This window comes from Diabrotica undecimpunctata, chromosome 8 (assembly GCF_040954645.1).
Source record: "Diabrotica undecimpunctata isolate CICGRU chromosome 8, icDiaUnde3, whole genome shotgun sequence".
NCBI classification, from domain to species: domain Eukaryota; kingdom Metazoa; phylum Arthropoda; class Insecta; order Coleoptera; family Chrysomelidae; genus Diabrotica; species Diabrotica undecimpunctata.
This window is the reverse complement of record NC_092810.1, coordinates 46,178,612-46,203,554: the sequence shown is the minus strand read 5'-3', so window position 1 is coordinate 46,203,554 and position 24,943 is coordinate 46,178,612. Positions and strand designations below refer to the sequence as shown.

Here is a 24,943-nt window from a genome sequence, read left to right as displayed (position 1 = left end):
ATGCCTTGACTGTTGTTAAAACAGCACGCACTGTTGCGTTTGTGGAAGACGGTCACACTCAACGGCAAGTCCCAAGAACTGTTGGCGTAAGCCTTTCTGCGGTTCAACGAGTGCTTCAACGCTTTCAGAAGACGAGTTTGCTAACCAGACGACCTGGCTCTGGACGAAGAAGAACGACCACTGCACGAGATGACCGTTTCCTTGTGTTTCAGGCTTTACGAAACCGGACCTCAACTGCGGTTATGCATCGAAATTGCATACAGGAAGTACGAAATTGCAATGTTTGCGTTGCAACAGTCAGGAGAAGACTTAGTTCTTCTGGACTATCTTCTCGGGTAATGGTTACAGGACCGCCACTTGGCCGTGCGCATCAACTTGCACAACTAGCTTTTGCTCGACAATACGCGCATTGAGGAATTATTGATTGGAGCAAAGTGTTATTCTCAGATGAATCCCGTTTAAGCCTAACTGGATCCAATGGACGTGTAAGAGTTTGGAGGAGAAACGGTGAACGATTTTCACAAGCTTGCATTGCTCCAAGAATGCCATTTGGTGGAGGCTGTCATGGCTTGGGGAGGTGTATCTTCCGACTTCCGCACAGAATTACCCTTAATCGAAAATGGGTCCTTAACTGCACGAAGGTACATAACAGAGATTCTGGAAGAACATGTTATGCCCACCATGACAGGGCTTGGAGAAGACGCAGTTTTTATGCAGGGCAACGTGCGACCGCAGGTTGCCAGGATCAGTATGCAATACTTGGACAATGTTGGAATTACTAGGTTACCCTGGCTAGCTAGATCTCCGGATCTGAATCCCATCAAACATCTCTGGGACGATTTGAAAAAACGTATTTAAACCCATACACCTCCTCCTAACAACGCACAGGAGCTTAAGGATCTGTTAGTGAGAGAGTGGAATAACATACCAGAACATGTAATCCGGAGAACAATTGAGAATATGCCCCGTCGTCTGCAAGAGGTTATTAGAGCAAGAGGAGGCAATACACGATATTAGTCATTGAAATTTCACCGATGTTTTACCAGCTTCTGTATTTTTCATTTTTTCTTTCGTATGTCTGTTTCAACAATTTGGTTTGTTTTCTGCTTTTTCAATAAAAACAATAAAAAAAACCGTTTTTTCTTTCTTTCAAAACAAACATTGATGACAAATAAAAAATACATTAGCCTAAAAAAGGTTATTACTGCACCAGATGCAAAAATATTCAAGAAACTTGAAATTTTCAAGGTGACCCGGATTTTATGATCGCGAGTGTATTTAAAGAATGTTATTTATTGAGGAACCGTCTCTTGCTGTCTTTACTACTCTATTTGTTGGAATTCGGCTTGTATGATTGTTGTTTTCAACTTTTCTATTTCTTACTCAGTGCTTACCATCTTACATAGTGTCTTACCGTCAATTTGTCCAAGTATTTTCATCTCTGATGTTTCTAATATCCTTTTTGTCCTCTCTGTATCAGGTCGTATTTCTGCCACGTATGTCATTATTGGTCTGATGACTGTTTTGTAAATCCTACCTTTCATTTCTTTTCCGATATTTTTATTTCCCCATATTGTTTCATTTAGGCAACCTGCGGCTCTGGTTGCTCTATTCACTTCATCTTCCACTTCTGTTTAGCTACATAATGTGATGCCTAGATATTTAAAATCTAGCTGACCTTCCATTTCCAATTTGCATCTCAGTAAATTTGCTGTTGCAACCATGCATTTTGTCTTTTTTGTGGAAATTAACACGTTAAATTTTCTGGCAATTATATTAAATTGGTGCAGCATACGTTGTAAATTATCTTTACTTTGAGAGAGTAGTATTGCGTCGTCTGCATACCAGATTATTTTAAGTTGTTTTTCTCGCACTTGGTATCCTCTTTTAGTTCTTACTAATAGGGTCAGCTAGTTCTTCTTCTACTTTTACTTTTATTGTGTTGTTTTGGTAGATATTTTCGATCGTTTTGATTATTCATAGAGGTATTTCTCTTGCGTTCCTTTAATTTGATGCGGTCAAATGCCTTCTTAAGGACTACGAAACATAGATACGCCAAGATAAGATAAGATATGTACTTTGGAGTGAAAATCAATGGTGAATTGGGTAATAATCTTAGATACACTGAAGACACTGTTATGGTATGTAAAAGTCTCCAGCGCCTTCAAGAGTTGATCTAATAAAGATCTAAAAATGAGGCGAAATGAAAAATAAAATCCTTCAAATTAGTCGAATCTTCTGATCTGAAGAGAAAAATAGAAATGATCAACACAAGCTGGAAATGGAGGCAAAAATGGACATGTAGCCGAATTTTGGAGAATGCAATCGTCACCGGATGGACTGAAAAGTGAAAAGACACAAGTGCTCGTGTGTAAGTAAGAATCTTATTTATTTTTATTAAAAACTTTCTTTTCAAATTTTTATTATTTAATGTTTTATTATTTTTTGAATATTTCTATTATTATCAATGTGATATTATGGATTTTGGTATGGAATTAAAGGTACAAAAAGAATTTATAAAAGCTTCGAAGCTTACAGATTTCCCATTCTGTCTTTTGAAGTTAACTGAATCTGGTTTAGATATAAACACCGTAATATTAACGAAATAAAGTAACTTAGGAATTGAATTATATTGCATTATGAGTTTTTATTTTCATTTTCATAATGACCAAGAAGGGTACGTTGTCTAAATTAATATCACACCGTGTTAACAACACAGGATAGCAGTGCAGACGAAGCTTCTTCTTATAGTACCGTGCACCTATAGTACGTTGGCGAATCTTAAGGTCAGACGTCTGTGCCGCAAAAGATCGGCAGTGATATTTATGCCAGTCCAGTTCTTTATGTTCCGTAGCCACGACATTTGTGTGCGACATACTCCTCTCTTGCCTTCAATCTTTCCCTGGATGATTAGTTGAGTGATTGCGTATTTTTTCCTCTCAGAATATGGCCGAGGTATCCAATTTTTCGTACCTTGATCAAATTGAGTAGTTCTCTCTTAGTATTTGCCTTTCTTAAGACTTGCTCGTTTCTCACGATGTGTCACTAATTTTCAAAAAAAAAAACATAAAAAATTGTTTGGTTATATTAGGCAAGTCAAAAAACCAACCTAACAGCCTCAAAAAAATTAAGAATATTCAGTAACATTGTCAGTTTTTCATAATTATACTATAGTTGATTTATCTTTAGGCTGAAATCTAAAGTTTAGCCTCGAACAAACATTTTGAACTTGTATTATTACAGTTGTAGCACACTGGTATTATTCGGATAATATTGTCAACAAATATAATGTCATTTCAACTTATTGTACGCAACAGAAGGTGTAGGATCCGAGACGAGCAGACAGGTCGTGTAATTTCCATCACCGCCACACTTATGATTATTATTGTGTGTTATTCACGGGCGCTGAATTAAATCGCAATAATTTATATATTCAAATGCATCCGGTACGACTGCGGCCCAACGATTATGAGACGGTTGATATTAAAATATAATAACACCTACGAGAAGGTAATTTATAGCTCTCATTCTTAAATGAACAACTTAAGCTTTCTTTTACTAAAGCTGACCATATACGTAATTATTTAGTAGTTGTCTATATGCAGAACATTTATTATTTTCATCTTTGAAGTACGGAATGATCTATCCTCCTACTTGTCTACATTAATTTATCGTATTAAATAAAAATTTTTAGATCAATAATGAAACGCAACTTTTGAAAATATTCAGGGGGAAGTGGGGACGAAGTATTAGTTAAAATACATAAAACCAGAAAATAACTGTCTATTTTCTTGTGAGCTTCCACAAATCTACTTTTACCGTCTCCAATAACGGCTTCAGAAGATATCTGAAAAAACTTTTACATACAGAGCATTTTCATTCACCCTAGAAGCGGGAGTTCCGCAATATTCCATATTTATCAATCACCGGAAATCATCACATAAATGAACTTTTAAATTCGTTTATAACACTAATCCATTTTGCTGGTGAAAGACATATAGGTAAAACACAAACTCTACATAAAAGAAATTCATTACCATGGTGGAACGCAGAGTGTACCGATATACTTAATAAAAAAATATAAAAAATCCATTATAATTGGTTTCAAATGAGTGTAGAGTAATAAATCATGAAGTGTCATAAAATTTGCCTGAATTTCGGTGTCGTCATGGGAGTAGGCAAATGGACGGATGTCAACTTCGTCGTCAAAAATTGATGTACCTCAAAATATCATATTTTGGATATTTTGTGATAACCAATTTTATTTAATTTTTCGATTAACTTATTCTTCAAACTCGTATTCCATTATATGGCCATTAAAGCTAATTACATTTTTATTTATAAAAACAAATTCACTTCCTTACTGAACGAATAAAAGCATTAGAAGAAACTGATAAGGGTATGACGCACCTCCTAATATTACTAAGAACTAAAATAAATCAACATGAAGACTAATAACGCGTAATGAGGTTTTACTTACACTTTCATTATAATCCCTCTTTTATTTTATTATTATCATTCGACATTCGACATTCGAGTTAGTAATTGTTACTACACCAATTAAACGTACAGTAATATTGTGATATAGAAATAGTGAAAAAGTTATAAAATGGCGACATTTACTCCAAAGAAAAGAGGTGTAAAAAATTTTCCGCTATCTGTTAGTGAAAAAGTTATAATTTTAAATGTATATGATTGCATAAAACACGATCACCCTAGTTTGTCTGTGCAAGAAAGTGTTGAGCGATGTGCCCGAATGACTGGAATTGGACAGTCCACGATTTTTAAATTATTGCGAGAAAGAAAGATATCAGGCCAGTTAAGTCCATGCAAGAGGAAATCAGGAAGACCAATAAAAATCTTAGGTGAAGACACCAAACGTGACATTCGAAGAAAAGTTCATTCGTTTTATTTTAAAAAGGAAATACCCACCCTTGACAAAATACTAATGGAGATAAGCCAAGATGACGATATTCCTTTGATATCCAGAAAACTTTTATGGAAAACTTTAAAAAGTATGAATTTTTCCTGGGAAAAGCACAATCGAAAGGCACTATTACTGGAAAGTGATGAAATCATTTGCTGGAGACGAAAATATTTGAGAACTATAAAACAGTACCGCAGAGAGCACAAGAAAATTTTTTATCTTGATGAGACGTGGATAAACGAAGGTTATATAGTCCAAAAAATGTGGCAAGATAAAAATGTAACAAGTGCTCGCCAAGCTTTCATAGAAGGCCTTTCGACGGGTATTAAAGTGCCTTCGGGAAAAGGGAAGAGGCTTATAATTGCTCACATTCGAAGCGAAGAAGGATTTTTAAAAGAAGGTTTGTTAAGCTTTGAGTCGTGTCGGACGGGAGATTATCATGAGGACATGAATTCGGATGTCTTCGAAGACTACTTCGGGAAAATGTTAAAATTTCTTCCAGCTGATTCGGTCGTGGTTATGGATAATGCAAGCTACCATTCAAGGCGCATAGAGAAGGTACCAACTTCAGCTTGGAGAAAGCAAGAAATTATTAACTGGCTGTCAAATAAAGGTATTCAGTTTGAGACGAATTCAATAAAGAAGGAACTACTAGCCGTAGTAAAACAACATAAATCTCGCTTCATAAAATATGCCGTAGAAGATGTAGCAGAAAAGTATAAAGTAACTGTGCTACGCCTACCGCCATATCATTGCGAATTAAATCCCATAGAACTTATATGGGCACAAGTTAAAGGATATGTTGCAAGGCACAATACCACATTTAAAATGAAAGATGTCAATGTATTGTTTGATCAAGCCATTATGGAAATCACATCAGAAAATTGGCAAAAAGCAATCCAGCATGTTTTAAAAGAGGAAGATAAAATGTGGGAACTGGACAACTTGGTCGATCAGGTGGTTGACCCTATAATTATAACACCAGGGGATGATGACAGTTCTTCGGATGAAGACTATAGTGATGTAGAATTGTAATAACGTATCCAGTAAAGTTTTTGTAGTTTTTGTGAATAAATTGATTTAAACTCCCCACAAGTGTTTCAATATGTAAAGTTCATTCGTGTGTGTTTGTGAGTATTTCCCGATTTCGGTTCGTATATATTTTATTGTTACATTTTATATTTTTTTAATAACACTGTTCTGCTGTATTACATTTTTATTTCCTTTAATATGATTTTTAAGAATGCATATTCTTTTGTCAATTAACCCACTAGCGCGCCTCTGGCTCAGTGTTTATCTGTCGATAACAATGGACTAATCCCTTAAAACAGGGTGATACCTACCTGCTCTTTATGAAACGACAGAATTTTGCAATGCGGACGGAATTTATTGACGGATTATTGACGGATTACCCTGTAGCGCTGTTGAATACTTCATGAGATTTTATTACTCTACACTCATTAGAAATAGATTATAACAAATAAAAACGTTACAAAACACCTGAAAATATCATAGAATATAAGAGAATACGGGCTCAAGTTAGATATATAACTAAAAACAACAGAAAACAATGTTGGCAAGAATTTATGTCTTCTATTAATACCAATATGCCTATAAACACCATATGGGAAAATGTTAGAAAAATATCTGAAAGCAATACCCATACAAACAGATAGTAACATCTAATAACGACATAGCAGAACTACTAGCAAAACAATTTGAAATGAACTCCAGCAATGACAACTTTTCTAAAGAGTTTATCAATACTAAGATGATGGATTTTGATTGCATTGAAGATAATCCTCTTAATATAACATTTACCATGGAAGAGCTTAATCATTTTTTAAGTACCAGCAAAAAATAGGCGCCAGGACCAAACGATATTCCTGTTAGTTTCTTACAAAATCTACCAGATAATGGAAAAAAATATCTTCTTAACCTATACAACAAAATCGACGCAAGCGATAATAATTCCATTACTAAAACCAAATAAATCACGAACTGATTCATGAATACAATGTGAAAAATCTGGAAACAATGGTGAATTATAGACTAAGATGGTTTTTGGAAAATAATAAATTAACAATCAATATACAAAGCGGCTTTCGCTGGAACAGATCCACCATAGATAATTTAATAGACCTGGAGTCCGAAATACATTAATCATTTGCAATTGGACAGGAATGTCTTGCTGTCTTTTTCGATATAACAAAAGTGTTTGACATGGCTTGGAAATACGACATTCTTAACACACTTAGCCATTGGGATGTCAAAGGTAACATGTTATATTTTATTCATAATTTTCTTAACAAGAGACAATTTAAAGTTAAGATAAATACAATATCCAGCACTAAGGACCAAACAAATGGAACACGTCAAGGATCCGTTGTTAGTTCAACACTATTCTTAGTAGCGATAAACAAAATCTTAGAAAACTTTCCAAAACTTGTTAAGGCGATATTATACGCTGATGATTTGGTTATATATTCAAGAGGAAAAAATATTCTTTCTATACAGAAGTAATTACAATGTGCAATAAATCACCTTGAAAACTGGTTAAAAGCTGTGGGATTGCAATTGTCTACAACCGAAACCAATTTTATTTTCAAAAAAATGGCACTCTATAAATCCAAATCTTCAGTTATATGAAAACAACTTCATTTATGTGGAACACTTAAAATTTTTAGGAATGATCTTTGATAAGAAACTATCTTGGAAAAACCATATTATGTAAATCAAGCAATCTTGTCAATTTAGTCTCAATTTAATGCGAACACTGTGCAATCGTAACTGGGGCTCATATTTTAAAAGTCTGATTCATATTTACAAATCACTACCATCAAAACTCGATTATGGATCAGTTGTATTCTTGTCTGCAAAGAAGACTTTTCTTGCTCAACTAGCATAGTCATACAAAATAAAGCACCAAGAATAGCTACAGGAGCATTTTGTACTAGTCCCATTAAAAGTTTACAATGTTTAACCAAAGAACCACCTTTAAATTTTAGAAATCGCATCCCACTTTCCACATACTATCGCTGAACGCTTCAAAGAAACTTATATAAATAAAAAAAGGACGAACCCTCTCTTTTACGGGAGAATCAGAAGATATCTCTCTCTCTCTCTCTCTCTCTCTCTCTCTCCATAATACTCAATTCCGAAAATTTTTTGATCAAACAAATACAGTTACACTTCCCCACTGGACCTTCCCTCCTGCAATATGTGATCTAACTCTGTCTAAATACAACAAGCTTAATAACCCCATTCAACAATAATTCAATCATTTTACAACCTACTTGCTTCTTTCCCAGATCATTGTTATATCTATACAGATGAATCCAAAACTATTAATGGTGAGGGATCAGCAGTTATAACTCCGAACATTGTATTACATTTTAAATTATCTTCCAGTTGCAGTATCTACTCTGAAGAACTATACTCAATTCTGCAAGCTCTCATTTACGTTCTTAAAAAAAACCCTCATACGTAACCGGAAAATTCCAAATTCTGTCATAATTACCGACTCTATTAGCGCATTACATACGATAGAACAGTTATATACAAGTAATCCCATAGATATTTTAATAAAAGAATAATTACATTTGCTAAACAACGCAAGGCAGCACGCACGCTTTATACGGGTTCCATCACACATTGGACTTCAAGGCAACGAACAAGCAGATTTTCATGCCAGGGAAGCAATACAGTATTTCTTCAGTGTTGGTGAACTTAGTGTCTGTTTCCAACTACAAATCGTTCCCCAAGAAAAAGTGACAAATGAATGGAAAAGCGAAGGGAATCTTTCACAATCAACTCTACACATCATAAAATCCTCAACCGAATCTTGGTGCGAGATAAATTTAAGTCGCCAGCTGTTTATTAACCTAATCCGTTTACGTATAGGTCATAGCAGACTAACTCACAGCTACCTAATCTCCAAATCAAATCGCCCTATTTGTGACTTATGTAACTGCGACATTAATGTAACACATATCTTCATAGAGGGTCCTAAATATATTAGTGAAAGACAAAAACACTCACTACCTAACAATATAAAAGCAGTAATAGCAGTATTACTTGAAAGATATTAATGTTTTAAACAAACTGTAACTGTTAATGTTTTGTAAACCCTATTTACAAATTGTAAAACATGATATTCTTACCTAATTGTGAACCTAATAATTAATAAAAAATACTGTTTAGATTTAAGTATCTAATTATAGCTAATAACCCAAAATGGCTGATGCTGTTATCTGTAGTAATATCCCTAGGACATTAATAACAGACGAGATAATTTCATGACAATCGAAAGCTCGTTCCTTGGTAACAGCACGAAGCCGAAGGCTGAGTGCTGTTACCAAGCAACGAGCTTGAGAAATTTGTCATGAAATTATGAGGCATTCATCAATGTCCGAGGGATATTCGGCGGATAATTTTTCGGAAAAAAAAAAATCATAACTCAACATATAGAAACATTTATTTATTAAAAGTACAGTTAGTGAAAGTACAATTATTAAAATTTAAGTTAACATTAGATTCGTTGCTGTTCTCTACTATAGAAGATCTATTACCACGTATAATACACAACCGAGCATAAAATTAGGGTCACCCCGTAATTTGAATTTATGTTAGAAATTATTATTCTGTTTTAACTATTTTCGGTTGTAACATAGTTTACTAACGGATTGCTTAAAGAAAACAACGTTTTTGTCGTTTAAAGTTTATTAAAAATAATGGAAATGAAGAATTTTTCTTTGATATACTAAATATTGAAAAGGGACAATTTTAATTTGATGTGCTTTTGTTGAAAAAAAAGAAATTTTAAGAACTTCAGTAGCGAGTATTCCCCCTCTGGCAGTGATAACAGCATGCAAATGACGAGGCATGCTTTGGATTAGATTTTGAATCACATTCTGCGGAAGATTATTCCATTCTTGCACCAATATGTCGCGAAGCTCTCTCGAATTTCTGGGGGCCGGCACATGACTCTGTAAACGTCTCTTCATCTCATCCCAAACATGTTCTATGGGATTGATATCTGGACTGAGAGCAGGCCAAACAAATCGTGTGATTTAAACCTCGTCAAGATACTCAGTAACTATCCCAGCAGTTTGGGGCCGTGCATTATCATGCATAAATGTTGCGTCATCTCCAAGAATAACCATAAACGGTAAAACATGGTCTTCCAGAATCTGTGTCAGGTACCAATGCGCTGTCAATGTCCCATTCTCAATAAAGACTAACTCCGTGCAAGCATCAAACGATATGCCTCCCCATGCCATAACTGACCCTCCACCAAATGGAAGACGCTCGGCAACACATGCTTGATCGTATCTCTCGCCTAGACGTCGCCACACGCTTACACGTATGTCTGAGCCCGTAAGACAGAATCTCGATTCATCGGAAAACAATACACGACTCCAATTCTGCATTGTCCAAGCCAAGTGTTCTCGTGCAAAATTCAATCTGGCAATTTGGTGTTCACGGGAAAGCAGCGGTCCAGTTACTCTAGTTCGAGAAGATAAACCAGCAGCATGAAGTCGTCTCCTAACTGTCCATTCACTTATGTTTACATTTCTCACTTCTTGCAGATGATTTCGAAGAGAAACTGCTGTAACTGTTCGGTTTCTCAAAGCACTAGAAAAGACAAAGCGGTCATCTCTAGCTGTTGTAATCCTGCCTCGACCTGAACCAGATCTTCGAGTAAGCAGACCGGTCTTATCGTACCGTTGCCATACTCGTTGCACACTCGAGAGACTTACATCAACGTTTCTCTCAGTTTCGCGCTGACCGTGGCCATCATCTAACGCCGCCACAATGCTTGCCGCCACAACAGAATTTTTGCTCATTGCAATACACTGACAGTGATAACAATGCACAAACAATTTAGAATTGACGTTAAAACCATAGAAACAAAAACTGTGCTGATAACGGTTTTTAGGAATTAGGCTAAGGGGCCCTTTTTATCTCAAACGCTTGTCGAAACAACAACGACAACATTTTTTTTTTTTAACAAATCCATTAGTAAACTATGTTACAACCGAAAATAGTTAAAACAGAACAATAATTTCTAAAATAAATTCAAATTACGGGGTGACCCTAATTTTATGCTCGGTAGTGTATTTATAATCTTGTTGTGGTGTTCTTGATCGAGATTCAAGTATGGTTTTATAGAATTAATTATTTTGAAATATTAAATTATTTTAGAAACGTGACATTTTGAAATTTATTTGGATGAAGTTGTCAAACTCGATCGGGTTGTCATAGGGATTGAAAATTGCACTGAATGCAATTATCAGTCTAATGTTGACATGATTGGGTGAAATTGTTCCACATGACACAAAATGACGAAATTTGAATGGTTGTTAGAACAGTCGAAAAATTATCAATAAAATAAAAAAAAATATTTATCAATGAGCAAAAATGTTGCCAAATATATACTAATAATTTTTAATACGTTGTATCTATTTTGTATCTTCAACAATTTTACCTATTGTAAATCGTTTTAGAACGCCACTGTTAGGTTGAGCATGACTATTTTGAGAAACGCCCGCCACTGCATTTGAAGCTAGTTATTATACTTTTAATTCCTATAATTAAAAATGTATTTAAGTCTTCCTGAATGCACAATAATAACTAAAGTCGCATTATAGAACTTGTAATTTTAAAATTTGGTAAAGATGTGGAAATGCAAAAAATCTCTTTAAATAAACTACTCTTTTTTTTAAGATATAGAAATGCAAATACTATCTTAAAATAAACTACTCTTTTTTTTATTTGAAGGTAATTTTATTTAGTTTTAAAATTTCTTTCAACGCAACATATATCTGATATCTTTTCGGAATCACAAAATGGATTTATCAAAATATATTTAACACGGTTGGATTGGGGTCTCGTGCCGTCAACATCCTAAACAATAAATCCAAATATCTCATTATAATCCCCTTTTAATTGCGTGAAGGACATCACAGAGAATTTCGCAGGATGAAATATCCGACAAACTGAACACATGGAATTAATCTCATGAAGGGGAAGCAAATGACTCAATCAACGATATAATGAAGTGGTTTTCTGGGTCCGAGCGGCTTATAGGCCAGTTGTTGATTTTTAAAACCGATTTAAGAAGTATCTTTTATCCCAAAAATTCTATTAGGCTATTAGCGAAAAAAGAAAATTATTAACAATAATTGAATAGCGTGACAATTAAATTGTGTATAAATAATTTATTGCTTTTAGATATGGGATAATCACTTTGGCACCGCACTTTAAGAATCTTCTTCTTCTTTGGTTGCCGTGTCCGTATTCAGACGTTGGCCGTCATCATGTTTGCAATTTTCTGAAACCTTTCTAGAGGCGTAGAAGCATAGGGAGGCGTAGAATGTCATGGCTACGCAACCCGAGAGAGCGGTGCAGATGTACATCAAATGAACTTTTCAGAGCAGCCGTCTCAAAAGTCCGAATAGCTATGATGATTGCCGACCTCCGCCGCGGAGATGGCACTTGAAGAAGAAGAAGAAACCTTTCTCTGTCGGCTGCTGCGCGAAATAATTCTTCTACTGTGAAACCACACCATTGTCTGATATTGCGCAGCCATGAAAGTTTCTTTCGACCAATCCATCTCTTTAATCCCACTTTTCCTTGTATTATAAGGCGAAGTAGATGGTATTTAGGTCCTCTAATTATATGGCCGAAGTATTCTGTTTTGCTCCTCTTTATGGTGTTTATGAGCAGACGTTCTGAATTGATCATTTGAAGAACATCTTCATTGGAAGTGTGCGAAACCCACGATATCTTTAGGATTCGTCTATAGTACCACAATTCGAATGCTTCTAACTTGTTTAGCATTGTGGTTTTTTAACGTCCATGTCTCACAACCATACAATAGGATGGACCACACATAACATTTCAGGACCTTCTTACGAATATTAATCGACAGGTTTCTGTTGCATAAAACTGATTTCCAGGTCATAAAAGCCTTAAGTGATATTTCGATCCTGGTTATTATCTCTTCATCAGAGTCACAATTTACATTTAACCAGCTGCCAAGATATTTGAAACGATTTACCCTTTCGATCTCCTCTCCATTAAGAGAAATCAGACCTTGATCTATATTGATCTTTCCAACTGCCATCCACTTTGTCTTTGAAATGTTGATTTTAAGGCCTCTCCGATAATTTGCTTCACTGAAATGTTTAGAGATCTTGTAAATTTTCTGCAAGAATGGCTGTATCGTCAGCGTATCGAATATTGTTGATTACTTCTCCACCTAGTCTTACTCCCTCTTGTCTGTCATCCAAAGCCTCCCTAAAGATTTCTTCAGAGTACAGATTAAAAAGAGTGGGTAACAAAACACAACCCTGCCGTACTCCATGTTTGATGGATATTTTTTCAGTCGGACTGTCTTCAATTTGGATAGAGGCTACTTGATTATAATATAAGTGTTTCAGCAGTCTTATATCATGGTGGTCAAGTCCTGCTGCCCGTAGGCAATCGAAAAGTGTATCGTGTTGTACTCTGTCGAACGCCTTCTCGAAGTCGATGAAACAAACATAAACATTCTTTCGGAGTTCACAACTTTTTTGTAATAGAACGCGCATACAGAATAGTGCCTCTCTAGTTCCTAGACCGTTTCTAAATCCAAATTGCTTATTACCCATCCTACTTTCGCATAGAAGGAATACTCGGTTTTGTATAATTCGTAAGAGTATCTTCAGTGTGTGACTCATCAAACTGATTAGTCTACAATCGCTGCATTTGGTGGGCTGCTTTTCTTTGGCAATGTTATAAACAGTCACTCTAACCAATCATCTGGTATTTTTCCTTCGTTGTAAATTTTGTTGAAGGAAGTGGTTAAGTAGGCAATGCTTTCCTCATCCAAAAGTTTTAGTAGCTCATCAGGGATTTGATCTGGTCCAGGTGCTTTATTGTTTTTGGCTTGCTGTATTGCCTTTTGGACTTCCGAATTCAGTATACTGGGACCTCTGTCTATCTGTCTAACTGGTTGTCACAGGCAGTATTTGGAGAATTGTCTCTAGAAGCATCGTCAAAAAGGTCAGTGATGTATCTCTCCCATTCTTTGCACTGTTGTTCGTGATCACAAATTTTTCCGTCCGCTCTTTTAAGTATGTGAGCATTTTTCTGTTTTCTAATTCCGGCAGTATATTTAAGTTTCTTGTGGAGGTTGAAACTGTCATGCTTTTTTTGGAGGTCTTCTATTTCTTTACATAAATTCTCAAGCCAGGATTCTTTGACTTGCTTAATTTTTCTTTTTATGCGTTTATTGATTTCACGGTATTCGATAATATTTCTATTTTTGTGTTGCCGTCGAACTTCTATCAGGTCTAGAATTTCTTGTGTCATCCACTCATTTTTTGCCAACATGGTAGGTGTTTTCAAAGACTCTTGCACGTTCTCTAAAATCGAGTTTTGAATATCAAACCAGCATACTTTAAGAATAGTTCTCTCAAATTCTCCGGGGTTCCGAATTTACATCTTTCCGCACTGTGTAACGGGCACTCCAGAAGATGTTTTACTGTTAGCGGGGTCTCGCATGTATAACACTCCGGTTGGGGATCCCTTGTCATCAGATGTCCATGCGTAAGGCGACTATACTATAACCAAGCCGCAGTCGTGTGATGATAACCTGAGAAAAACGATTGGTGGAATGTCTCTGTCGCTGGAGGATTTGGATAGAACTCAATAGTTGTATCCTCTAAGGCTTCTCGTGCATATTTATCCGCCAGATCGTTTCCCGTAATTCCAATATGAGATGGCACCCATAGAAAAGCAATGTATCTGTGATTTAGGTTGTGCAATTTCTGTCTAATGAGTTTGGCCACAGGATGGGAAGAACAGATTTTTGAGATAATTTCTAGATAACTTAGTGAGTCAGTAATTATTAAGAAGTTAGTTTCAGGACATTTTGTAACGTGACATATGGCTTTATATATTGCAAAGAATTCTCCTGTTAAAATAGTATTAGTCTCCGCTAGTTTATATTTCTTTATTTCATCCTTTGTTACAAAGGCAGATGCTACACAACGTTCTGTTCTGGATCCATCTATGAATTTGTAATTAATTAATTAAATAAATATTTTTGTTTTTGTTTTGTAGTAAAAACCGATCATATAGTATCTGAAATACGATCAATTTTTAAATTAGGTCAATTTCACAATCCCACAACAACGTTAGTTTTATTAAGAGTCCAATGGATATTTTATAAGAACTATTAACATAATATAGAGATTTAACGGAAAGAAAATTTAAGAAAGTTAAGCAGAAAATTAAAAAATTTTAGAAAACTTTATTTAAAATTTCGCGCGTTTAACAATTAACTTCACGTTTGAGAGTTGCCAAGATGAAAATGTCGTCTAACAGCTGTATTGGTCGGTCAAATTTATTGAGTTCTTAGTGCACAGTTCATTTAATCGAAACGTTTATCCCGTTTTAAGTTTATGCAGTGAGTGTTTTGAAAATGGTTTGTTAAAAAATAAATTATAAACAAGAGTTAATAAGGATCGCAGTTGGTTCATCGCAAACAGGCCCTATATTCAAAATTTTATTTACTATCGATTTTTCAGTTTGCAGAACCAGTGATCGAAAAACGCCTACTAAGAACAAATGCTCCTAGGGACCGTATTAGCACGACTTGATTAACTGGCAATCAATGACTGTCTGCTATAACAACTCGTTATAAAATCAATTTATCGGAGAATAAGGTCTTTTCGTCTTTAATTCTACACATAACGCCTTATATTGAAATTAACCGAAAGACATAAGGAAGAAAGACTTCAGTGGTTTCAAAAACGGACCAGTAGGATTAGAAATGGAACCGGGCGTATTTAGCAACGAATCTCAACTCTGTTTGTGATTTAACGACGAACAAAGACAGATTTGCAAAAACTCCAAGAAAGGTAAGGACTTCACTTTTTCGTGGATCGAGAGACGGTACTTACCAGAATACTTATGGTTTGGGGTGCCATAACATTTAGAAGTAGGTTCCTTCGAGTACTTCCGGAAAGAAACACGAATGCCCAGGGTTACATTCATAATGTCTTGAAACACTCTATCTGCAAAAACTAGAAAACCTCATTTTTAAGCACGATATCGCCAGAACCACAGTGCTGCTGTCAATTTCATGTTTCATCGTCAAGATAACATTACCGTTTTTCCATGACCAGCAAGATCAATAGACCTTTCGCCAATTGAACATGTATGATGACCAGCAAGATCACCAGACCTTTCGCCAATTGAACATGTATGGCTTAAGATGATCAGAAGGTTGAGTAGATTGTCTGCTTGGACTTCTATACCGCCGGAAGATTTGTAGCACGAACAACATGAGGTATTTGAGATATGCCTAAAAAACGCTGAATTTGCTTTCGAAATACTTCGTCGAAATGCTTCGACGAAGACAGTTTTAGATCGTTTTTAATGTAAAAGTTTAAATTCGGCGTTTTTTAGACATATTTCAAATGCCTTATATCTATTTATTGTCAAAACTCAAAATCGAAATTTCAAATCGTAAAAAGAGGCAAAAATTGCGCAAACTTTGTTTAATTAAAAACTTTGTATAAACTGACTTTATTTGCGGCAAAATGGAAAAATTGCATACGAAGGCTGCATGGTTTACCTTTAAAACGCAGTTTGATTTGTGTCGATAGGTTATCCTGATCAAAAGATATCGAATTTTTACCGTCGAGTTGATATAACTTTTATTTAAAAAAATACTTTCGCGCGCGCAACTAACATTTAAAATCGCCTAACGCTTCAAGCGTTGTTTCTGAGAGAACAGTTCATTCTACAGTTCTACAGAAAAAGTGCTAATAAACATTTTTATTCAAAATTATTCCAGCTACATGTCTTGTTTGAAACATTATTTTCTACGGCGTACAGTTGGTAAATCGATGTTTTCCGTCACCGAAGGGAGTTTTAGGGGGAAGCCCGGGAGTAAGAGTGGCAAACTTTTTTGCACCGTTCTTGGGGTCCCAAAATTGACATTTTCAGCAAAATTCAGTATGTTCGTAGTATGATTTTTAGAGGTTTAGAGTGGCATTTTCGTCTCTGAAGACTGAGGTATGCCTCGTTTTCAATATATTGCATTATTCTACTCAAAACCATCCGCATTTATATCTTTGAGGTAATCACTGTTGAGAATTGACAGAAATGTTAGTAAACCACCATTCAAAAAGCCGATATGGTTAATAAAATTAGTATTTTTCCTTCACCAGAGGAAGCTTGCATTCGCGTAGATGGTCCATTCAAAAACGCTTGGTCAGAAATATAACCTTCGTTCAATCACGTTCTATTCAAATAGTTTAACTTTTTATTTTGATTACGAAAATCTTTTTTTTCGTAAATAATTTTGCCTAACACATATAACTGCATTTTTTCGATTAATTGAGATTTTTGTTTATGTTTTCCCACCAATTTTAATTCATGTAAAGTTTTCCAAAGTCTTTCTATTCTTTTCTTTTTGTTTTATTTTTTTTGCATTTTTGATAGATTTTCTAAACCTTTCTGAGAATTGTTTTGGTTGTTTTACAATCCCACCATTTCCTTTAGTATGATACTAAATGGTCAAATTTCCAATTTCGATCATTTTCGAACATACTTCTACTGTATAAGCCATCGTGTGTCGTCTCTTCGACTCGTATGAAAGAGAATTTATCGCCGATAAAAATATTCGATACCAAGCGGAAATTGAGAAATAATCGGATGTTGTTAGGAATAGAGAAATTCTGTTACAGGAAGAGGAAGACGAGTGATGCCGGAACAGACAAAAATGCTTAAATTTTTGAATCCAGAAGATTTATAACTTCTTCTCTTTCTTTTTCTTTTTATGTAGACATGACTCTCTCTGTTTTTCAATGTACCTCCAGGATCAACGTTGTCGTTCCATCGTTTTCGTGGTCTTCCTACTGATTGTCTTCCTATTGGCGAACCGTCCCTTGCCGTCTTTACTACTCTATTTGTTGTCATCCTTTTTGTCCCCTGTGTCAGGTCGTGTTGTTTCTGCTGCGTATGTCATTATTAGTCTGATGACTGTTTTGTAAATTCTGCCTTTCATTTCTTTCCCGATATTTTTGTTTCTCCATATTGTTCTATTCAGAGTGTTAGATAATAGAACAAGTGATTCCATCAATTGTTTTATTATGTAACCTTCCAACTCCAATTTACATATTAGTAAATTTGCTGTCATAACCATGGATTTTGTTTTTTTTTTCTTTTTTTCGGGGAAATTAACATGTTAAATTTGCTGGCGGTTATATTAAATCGGTGCAGATTTATAACTTATAATGACCAATTATAATGAATAAGAAGAATAAGAGTGAATGAGTTTTATAATTAAAAGTCTCTTCTCTGTCAACGTTAGATGATATGAACTGGCCTATAGCGTCCGTTGACCAAACTGATTTCCCATATACGGAAACCGATTGAAAATAATGGCTCAATCGGTTGGATCGTTCAAATCGCCCATATACGGAACTCCAATACTTCTTATCTGTCTCGGATTTGTAGGACAAAATAGTACGCGAGATTTAAGAAAAGATGAAGGTGATTCAGTTTTTTTATTACACTTTCTTTAAAGCCATAATGAATTGGAGTTAGCGAAATACACTTAGCTAAAAAGAAAAATAAGCTGATATTTTACTAAATATGTAGTACAGAAAGGATTTGAGTGAATAATTGTTTTTTTCGTAGCTCTCTGACAAATGATTGCGTTGGATGATCTACCGTATTAATGGGCCTAATATAATTTTTGCCTGGGAACTGTAAAAATCAGTTGTTTTGCATTTTGTCTCGGTTGCAATGTTTGTATTTATTATTTTTGTAAAACGTGTACTTATTTTATAATTATTTATTATTTTTTATTAATTTTCAAGTAAAACTTCAGTATGTAACTCCATTTTTGTCCAATCTCACGATTTTTTTAATCCGGGGACAATTTCTTTGCTCTGGACCTCTCTTTCCTTTAATTTTTCCTCTATTCTAAGACCTAGAAAGTTGTAGTTTGCTCTTCAAAAATTTAACATTTTTAGCATTATCAGGAATAAGTTAAATATTGTGTTTATATGGTATTGTATTTCCAATACTGAAATAAGTCAGCAACAAGATTATACCAACAATAGCGGATTAAGAAATTGAGAGACTCGTTTTTAATCATACACGATGCATATGCAACACTCTCTGATTTGGCACGTGAAGAAGAAGATCCACTCTCCCATGCCTATAGAAAAGTAGCCAGCTACCGGACTATAACTATACAACTTATAGATATTGTCTATAATGAATTCAAGTTTAAATCGACTAACTTTAAAAGTCCTACCAACTGTTTTTTTGTGTAATTTTCTTCAAAAAATATATTATTCTCTATGGATCAAGAATTAAGTAGAACTACTATTTGATTTTTTTTTTTCATTATAAAACTATTACGCTATTACTATCGGTTTTGGTATTAATGTACTTTCAAAACACTTTTCAAAAAGAATACTTTATGTATCCTAATAGTACTCTAAACTACTGTCCCATACAAAACCTAACTTACAACTTAAAAGCAACTGATAAGCTGGAAATGAAAAAGATAAGGGAAAGACAAAATTAGGTATAGTAAAAAACCGTATAATAATAATAACTAATGTCAAATTAAAATGAAAATGGGATAAAAATATTAAAATGGAAGAGTATTGAAAGAAATTATATACCCAAAAGCAGTACAGTACAATAATCAGAGAAAGAGAACCATTGAATAAATGGAGAGATCTGAGAAATTCCTCATAGGGCATGCTTAAATAATACAATCATAAAACTTCAATGCATACCGATTTATGTAATAAAATCTAAAGCGAAACATACCTGACGCACCTGTTTGAATTGCTCCTCGAAGGACCAGGTGTGTTGGGACGAAGCACTTCCTTCTGAAGAATGTGAACTACCAGAAGACGGAGCTGTAGCCTGAGGTGCCATTGGCGGTAAAAAAGCTGCAGCTGGATGAGGAAAAGGAAACGGAACTGGCAATTGGAAGCCATCTGGTCCGCTTCCGTTTGAGGACATCACACGATTGCTCAAAGGGAAGTTTAGGTTAAGGCTTCGGCCGCCACCTCCGCTGTCGTAATCGTCCTGAAACAAAAAATAAGGTTTTTTCTTTAGATATTGTATATGTATAGTGTAAAGTGAACAACTGAAAAAATATACACATTTTACGAGTCAATTCATAAAATTAAGAAATTGGTTTAATTATAATAATTGAGAATTACGTAATGATGCGGTTGTTTAATATCAAAATATTAACCAGATATTTGTAAAGGGCCTCGTGTCTTTAGTAGTATATTTGTTTATAATAATTTAATGTTTGGCCTACTATAAGACACGAAATTATTTATTAGATATTAGCGTTGCAATACATATCAACGCGTGGAGGATGATCTCAAAAGGAAAGACATAAATTTAGCAGCGGAAAGTTGAGAAAGAGGGGTGTAAATAAATTATGTACTTTTGAACGTAATCTAGTCCAGGTAGTGTCAATATCTGGTCTTCGGGATGTGGTGAGTTTTATTCTTTTTCTCTTTCTTTTGGTGCCTATTCGTTTCGAATATTGGCGATCATTCTGGCTATAATTATTTTATTAACAGATGCTTTAAATAGATTAGTTGTTGTTGTGGAAAACCATTTCCTCTGGTTTTTAACCATGATATTCTTCTCCCAATTCCTCGCTTTCCGAATACTTTGCCTTGAAGGATTATTTTCAGTAATCTGTATTTAGTGCCGTTTGTCATTATGTGTCCGAGATATTCTAACTTTCTCCTTTTAATCATATACATCACTTTTTTTTCTTTCCCCATTCTTCGTAGTACAGTCTCGTTGGTTATCTTATTCGTCCATGATATCCTTAGGATTCTTCTATATAGCCACACCTCGAAAGCTTCAAGTTTTTTCTCCATCGCTTCAATGAGTGTCCAGGATGCAATTCCGTAGTATAATATCAAGATAACATCGTTGGAGCCTTACTTTTATCTCCAGATTAAGGTTTTGGCTTTTAAAGAGTATGGCCATGTTGTTGAATACACTCCTAGCCTTCTTTATTCTACATTTTACTTCTTGTGAGTGATCCATTGTTCGTTTACTATTGTTCCAAGATAGGTTAACTGTTTTACTCGGTCCACTGGTGTATTCTTGATAAGCAGTTAGACGTCTCTAATTTTATTTTTGCTGATGACCATAAATGACGTCAACGAAAGAACCACGACGCTTAAATGGAACTGGGCAGGGCACTTATCCAGAACACAAGATGGACGGTGGACAAGACGTATTATGGAATGGAGGCCCAGAAACTATAAAAGAAGCCGAGGACGACCACCGACTAGATGGACCGATAATATAAAACGTGTAGCGGGAAATTGGCTACAAGCGGCCCAGTGTAGAGAACACTGGAAAGAACTGAGTGGACGCGATTGGCTGATTGATGATGAAGCGGGATATATGTTTGAAACTATATAAACTTTATATATTTTTTTAAATTATGGGGGGGTTTTAATGCAAAGCCCCCTCTTTGGATCTGTCCTTGGGTGCGGCTTTAGTGCGAGGAAATCCAATTACTCATTTCGTAATAAGATAAAGATAATTTTTAAACCTTAGATAAAGATGTTTTTCTATTAATTTCGTAGTAAAATTAACACGCCGTAGATTTGTAAAGATTTGATATCAAAAAATATATTTATTTTTAAAAGATTGGTTAGGATATAAGGTTGGTCCAAACTTGGAATGAGTATATTCTTATATTATAATATAAAAAAACGTAATTATTTTTTAAATTATCTTATATAAACTGCCAAATCTTATATGAAAAAAAGAAGAACATTGAGTAGAGCAAAAAAATGTAAAAATATGCAGGGTGTTACATTAAAAAAAGATTTGTTTCACCCCGTCAATATGGATGACCCTGTATATTTGAAAATATTTTAAAATATTTTAGAGTATGGTCCTTCTATGCTCCAAATCTCTTACAACAAATGAGTAATTGGACTTCCTTGCACTAATGCCTTCTTCTTATGGTGCCTATCCGTTACGGATGTTGAACACTAACATGGCTATTCTGACTTTGTTGACTGCTGCCCTGAAAAGTCCGGTAGTGGTTAAAGTTAAACCATTTTCGCAGGTTATGCAGCCGAAGTAGGTCATATCGTTGTTCATTGCGCATTATATGGCCCAGGTATTCTAGTTTGCGACGTTCGCGCTCTTTACCCATTCTATGTAGTACTTCTTCGTTGGTAACTCTATCTATCCAGGAAATCCTTAACATGCGTCTATAGCACCACATCTCAAATGCTTCGAGTCTCTTCACTGATGGTTCAGTTAAGGTCCATGACTCCACGCCAAATAAAAGGATGGAGAATACGTAGCATTTTAGTAAACGAACTTTTATTTAGAATTTTATCTCGTGACTGTTTCGTGATTTTTTTTTATTTTGACGAAAGCTGAGCTTGCTTTCTCGATCCTTATCTTAATTTCCGTCGATTGGTCCCACTGTTCATTTAAGGTTGCACCTAGATAACAAAAGTTGGTGATTTGTGTTATAGGTTCTTGGTTAACTAGTAATTGACCAGGTGGTATCCTATTTTTGCTTATAACCATGTATTTGGTTTTTTTGTTGTTAAAATCAAGCCCAAACCTGCTACTTACTTCTGACACCCTGGAGACAAGTGTCTGCAGACCTTCAAGACTGTTTGCAAAAATGACAGTATCAACAGCGTATCGTATGTTCTTCAATCATTCTTCTTTATAAGTACTAGATTTATTTAACTAGATAACTAGATAGACTTATTCAACTAGATAATATACAGGGTGCGGCAGTAATGCCGCACCCTGTATATTATCTAGTTAAAATTAAGGTATTGGAATAAGGAACTGAAATGATAAAGAGGTTGACAACTGACAGATGTCGTTATCGTTATAATATACCACATCTGGAATAAAAAGTGTTTCAGCATTTCTACAAAATTTAATGAATATTGAGGAAATATGGAGGGTTGCCGTTTTTAGTGGCCCACTCTGTATAATATTTAATATGTCATGATTATTGGACCATGAACCCAGTATTGAATTTTATGCAATGAAATATCGCTAACGATTAATATTTTTACCGAACAGACGAGTTAATTCTTCTAATACTATCACTATTGATAATGAACATACACTGTCAATACGCTAATGATTATGACAAATAGTAAACAGACATAACAATAAAGCAAGTAAGAGTAAAGCCTTTTTGAATAAACAGCAGATACTACAGACATTACCATAAACAAATTCACCAGAGACTTTATACATTATGATTATGAGCGTGGGCGAACAGTACGAGTACATGCTTACATTGGGGGATAAAATTAAACCCAACATATAAATCTTTAAAATTGCGGTAAAGTATCTACAAAAAATAAGAGAAAACAAATTTAATACCACATAAAAAGTAGTAGCCAGCGATAACAATCGAATTTTGCCAAAAGAATAATTTTGTTACAGCAAATACGGTGTTGCCAAAGAGAAGACTACACACGTGGAAGTCACCAGCAGGTCAAGAAGAGAGAACTGTAAGAAACCGCAACATTATTGTGTTGACGAAGCTGGTCAACCAGGTCGACGCCAACTTTGATCATATTATAAAAAGTCACGACCTCAGGTTTATTTTTATCTCCAGTAGACTCATCTATATCAACGGTGGAATGGAATATGAATAAAACTAGTACAGCCTTGTTCTTTTTCGAACAATTGGACACCAAATGGCAGCATTCGTGAAAGCCGAATACGGAGGAGTTCTCCACTCTATTTCGTATAGGAAGGAATTCCTTTGGTGTTTCCCGTTTATTTTTTCTCATCGTTCCTACATAGGTTAGTTTTTTTTCTGTTAAAAGCCTTTTCGCCAAATTAATACTGGCGAATCAGTTATCGCCTGTGATATTTCGATTAGATCCAGATACTGGTTCAACTAAACGCAACACAACTTCTTCTCGCGAATTGCTTACTTGGTAAAGACCTGCTGGCTGCCTATATACGTAGCTTTCCAAATTTAACGTGTAAGCTGTCTTGGTGTCAGTTAAAGCAAATACTTTCAGGCCGTACTTAGCCGGCTTACTCGGTATGTACTGCTTAAAGCTGCATTTACCTCTAAACGCTAGAAGTTGTTCGTCGACTGTGAGGTACTCACTCGGTGAAAAGTAAGCTTGAAAATTGTTCAAAAGTAATTCTAGCACATCTTATTGGTGTCAATTTGTCAATGGCTTTTCGCTTATCTCTATCAATAACACTGTCAAACCGTAAGCATCGTATCAAGAAGCAAAATCTGGATTCACTCATAGATAAGTAGCAAGATTTCAGACAATTTCCCTTTCAATTATCCCAGAAACTGTTTTTCCTGAATGATCGCCAAGAACCTGTGAGGAACAATAAACCAATCAATGCTCGAATTTCCGTTGAATCTGTATGTAGTGCATTTCGATCTCGTTGGAAATAGTTACGGATTCTATCTATATAAATATTCGAAAAAGAGTCTCCAGATGTCAACTTCAGTATTTTTTCTCAAGTAATACCTTTTGGCATTTATAAAGCATTTTATTATGTAATGTGCACGAGTTCGTACGTTTTTATAGGGCCTATTTTCCTCCATTTTGTCCCTCCATCTTTTCCCATGTAATACTCTTCCGCTCGATTGTCAATTTTGTCGGAAGCCGTATTATATTCACTTTTAGTCACGTAGTCTTCTTCTCCAAAATTACTTTTGTTGCCAGTATTAGGTCCATCGTCGTTATTCGTTATCACTCAACTCCTCGAACCATTTCAACCTAACGTCAGGATCGTTACTTCTTTCAACTTTACGCTTCTTCGAATTCTCCATTTTGTTCTAAAAAAGACGTATGTCACCCACGCCACTAGAGGAAGGGTTAAAGAAGTCTACTACCTACAGAATCCCGACAGTTTGGAGGTAGAAATAATTTTTTCTTTTTTCATTACATTTAATCGGCA

At 35.1% G+C, this 24,943-nt stretch overlaps 1 protein-coding gene across 2 annotated transcripts in view; it reads right to left on the bottom strand.

Moving 5' to 3' along the window:
• The window catches only part of retn (retained), a 656,233-nt gene that overhangs the window by 390,355 nt on the left and 240,935 nt on the right, over positions 1-24,943 (bottom strand). For both annotated transcript variants that reach the window (XM_072540200.1, XM_072540199.1), the window contains exon 3: positions 19,784-20,047. In XM_072540200.1, coding sequence (XP_072396301.1) covers positions 19,784-20,047 — 264 coding nt within the window. The remainder of the gene's footprint in view (positions 1-19,783; positions 20,048-24,943) is intronic.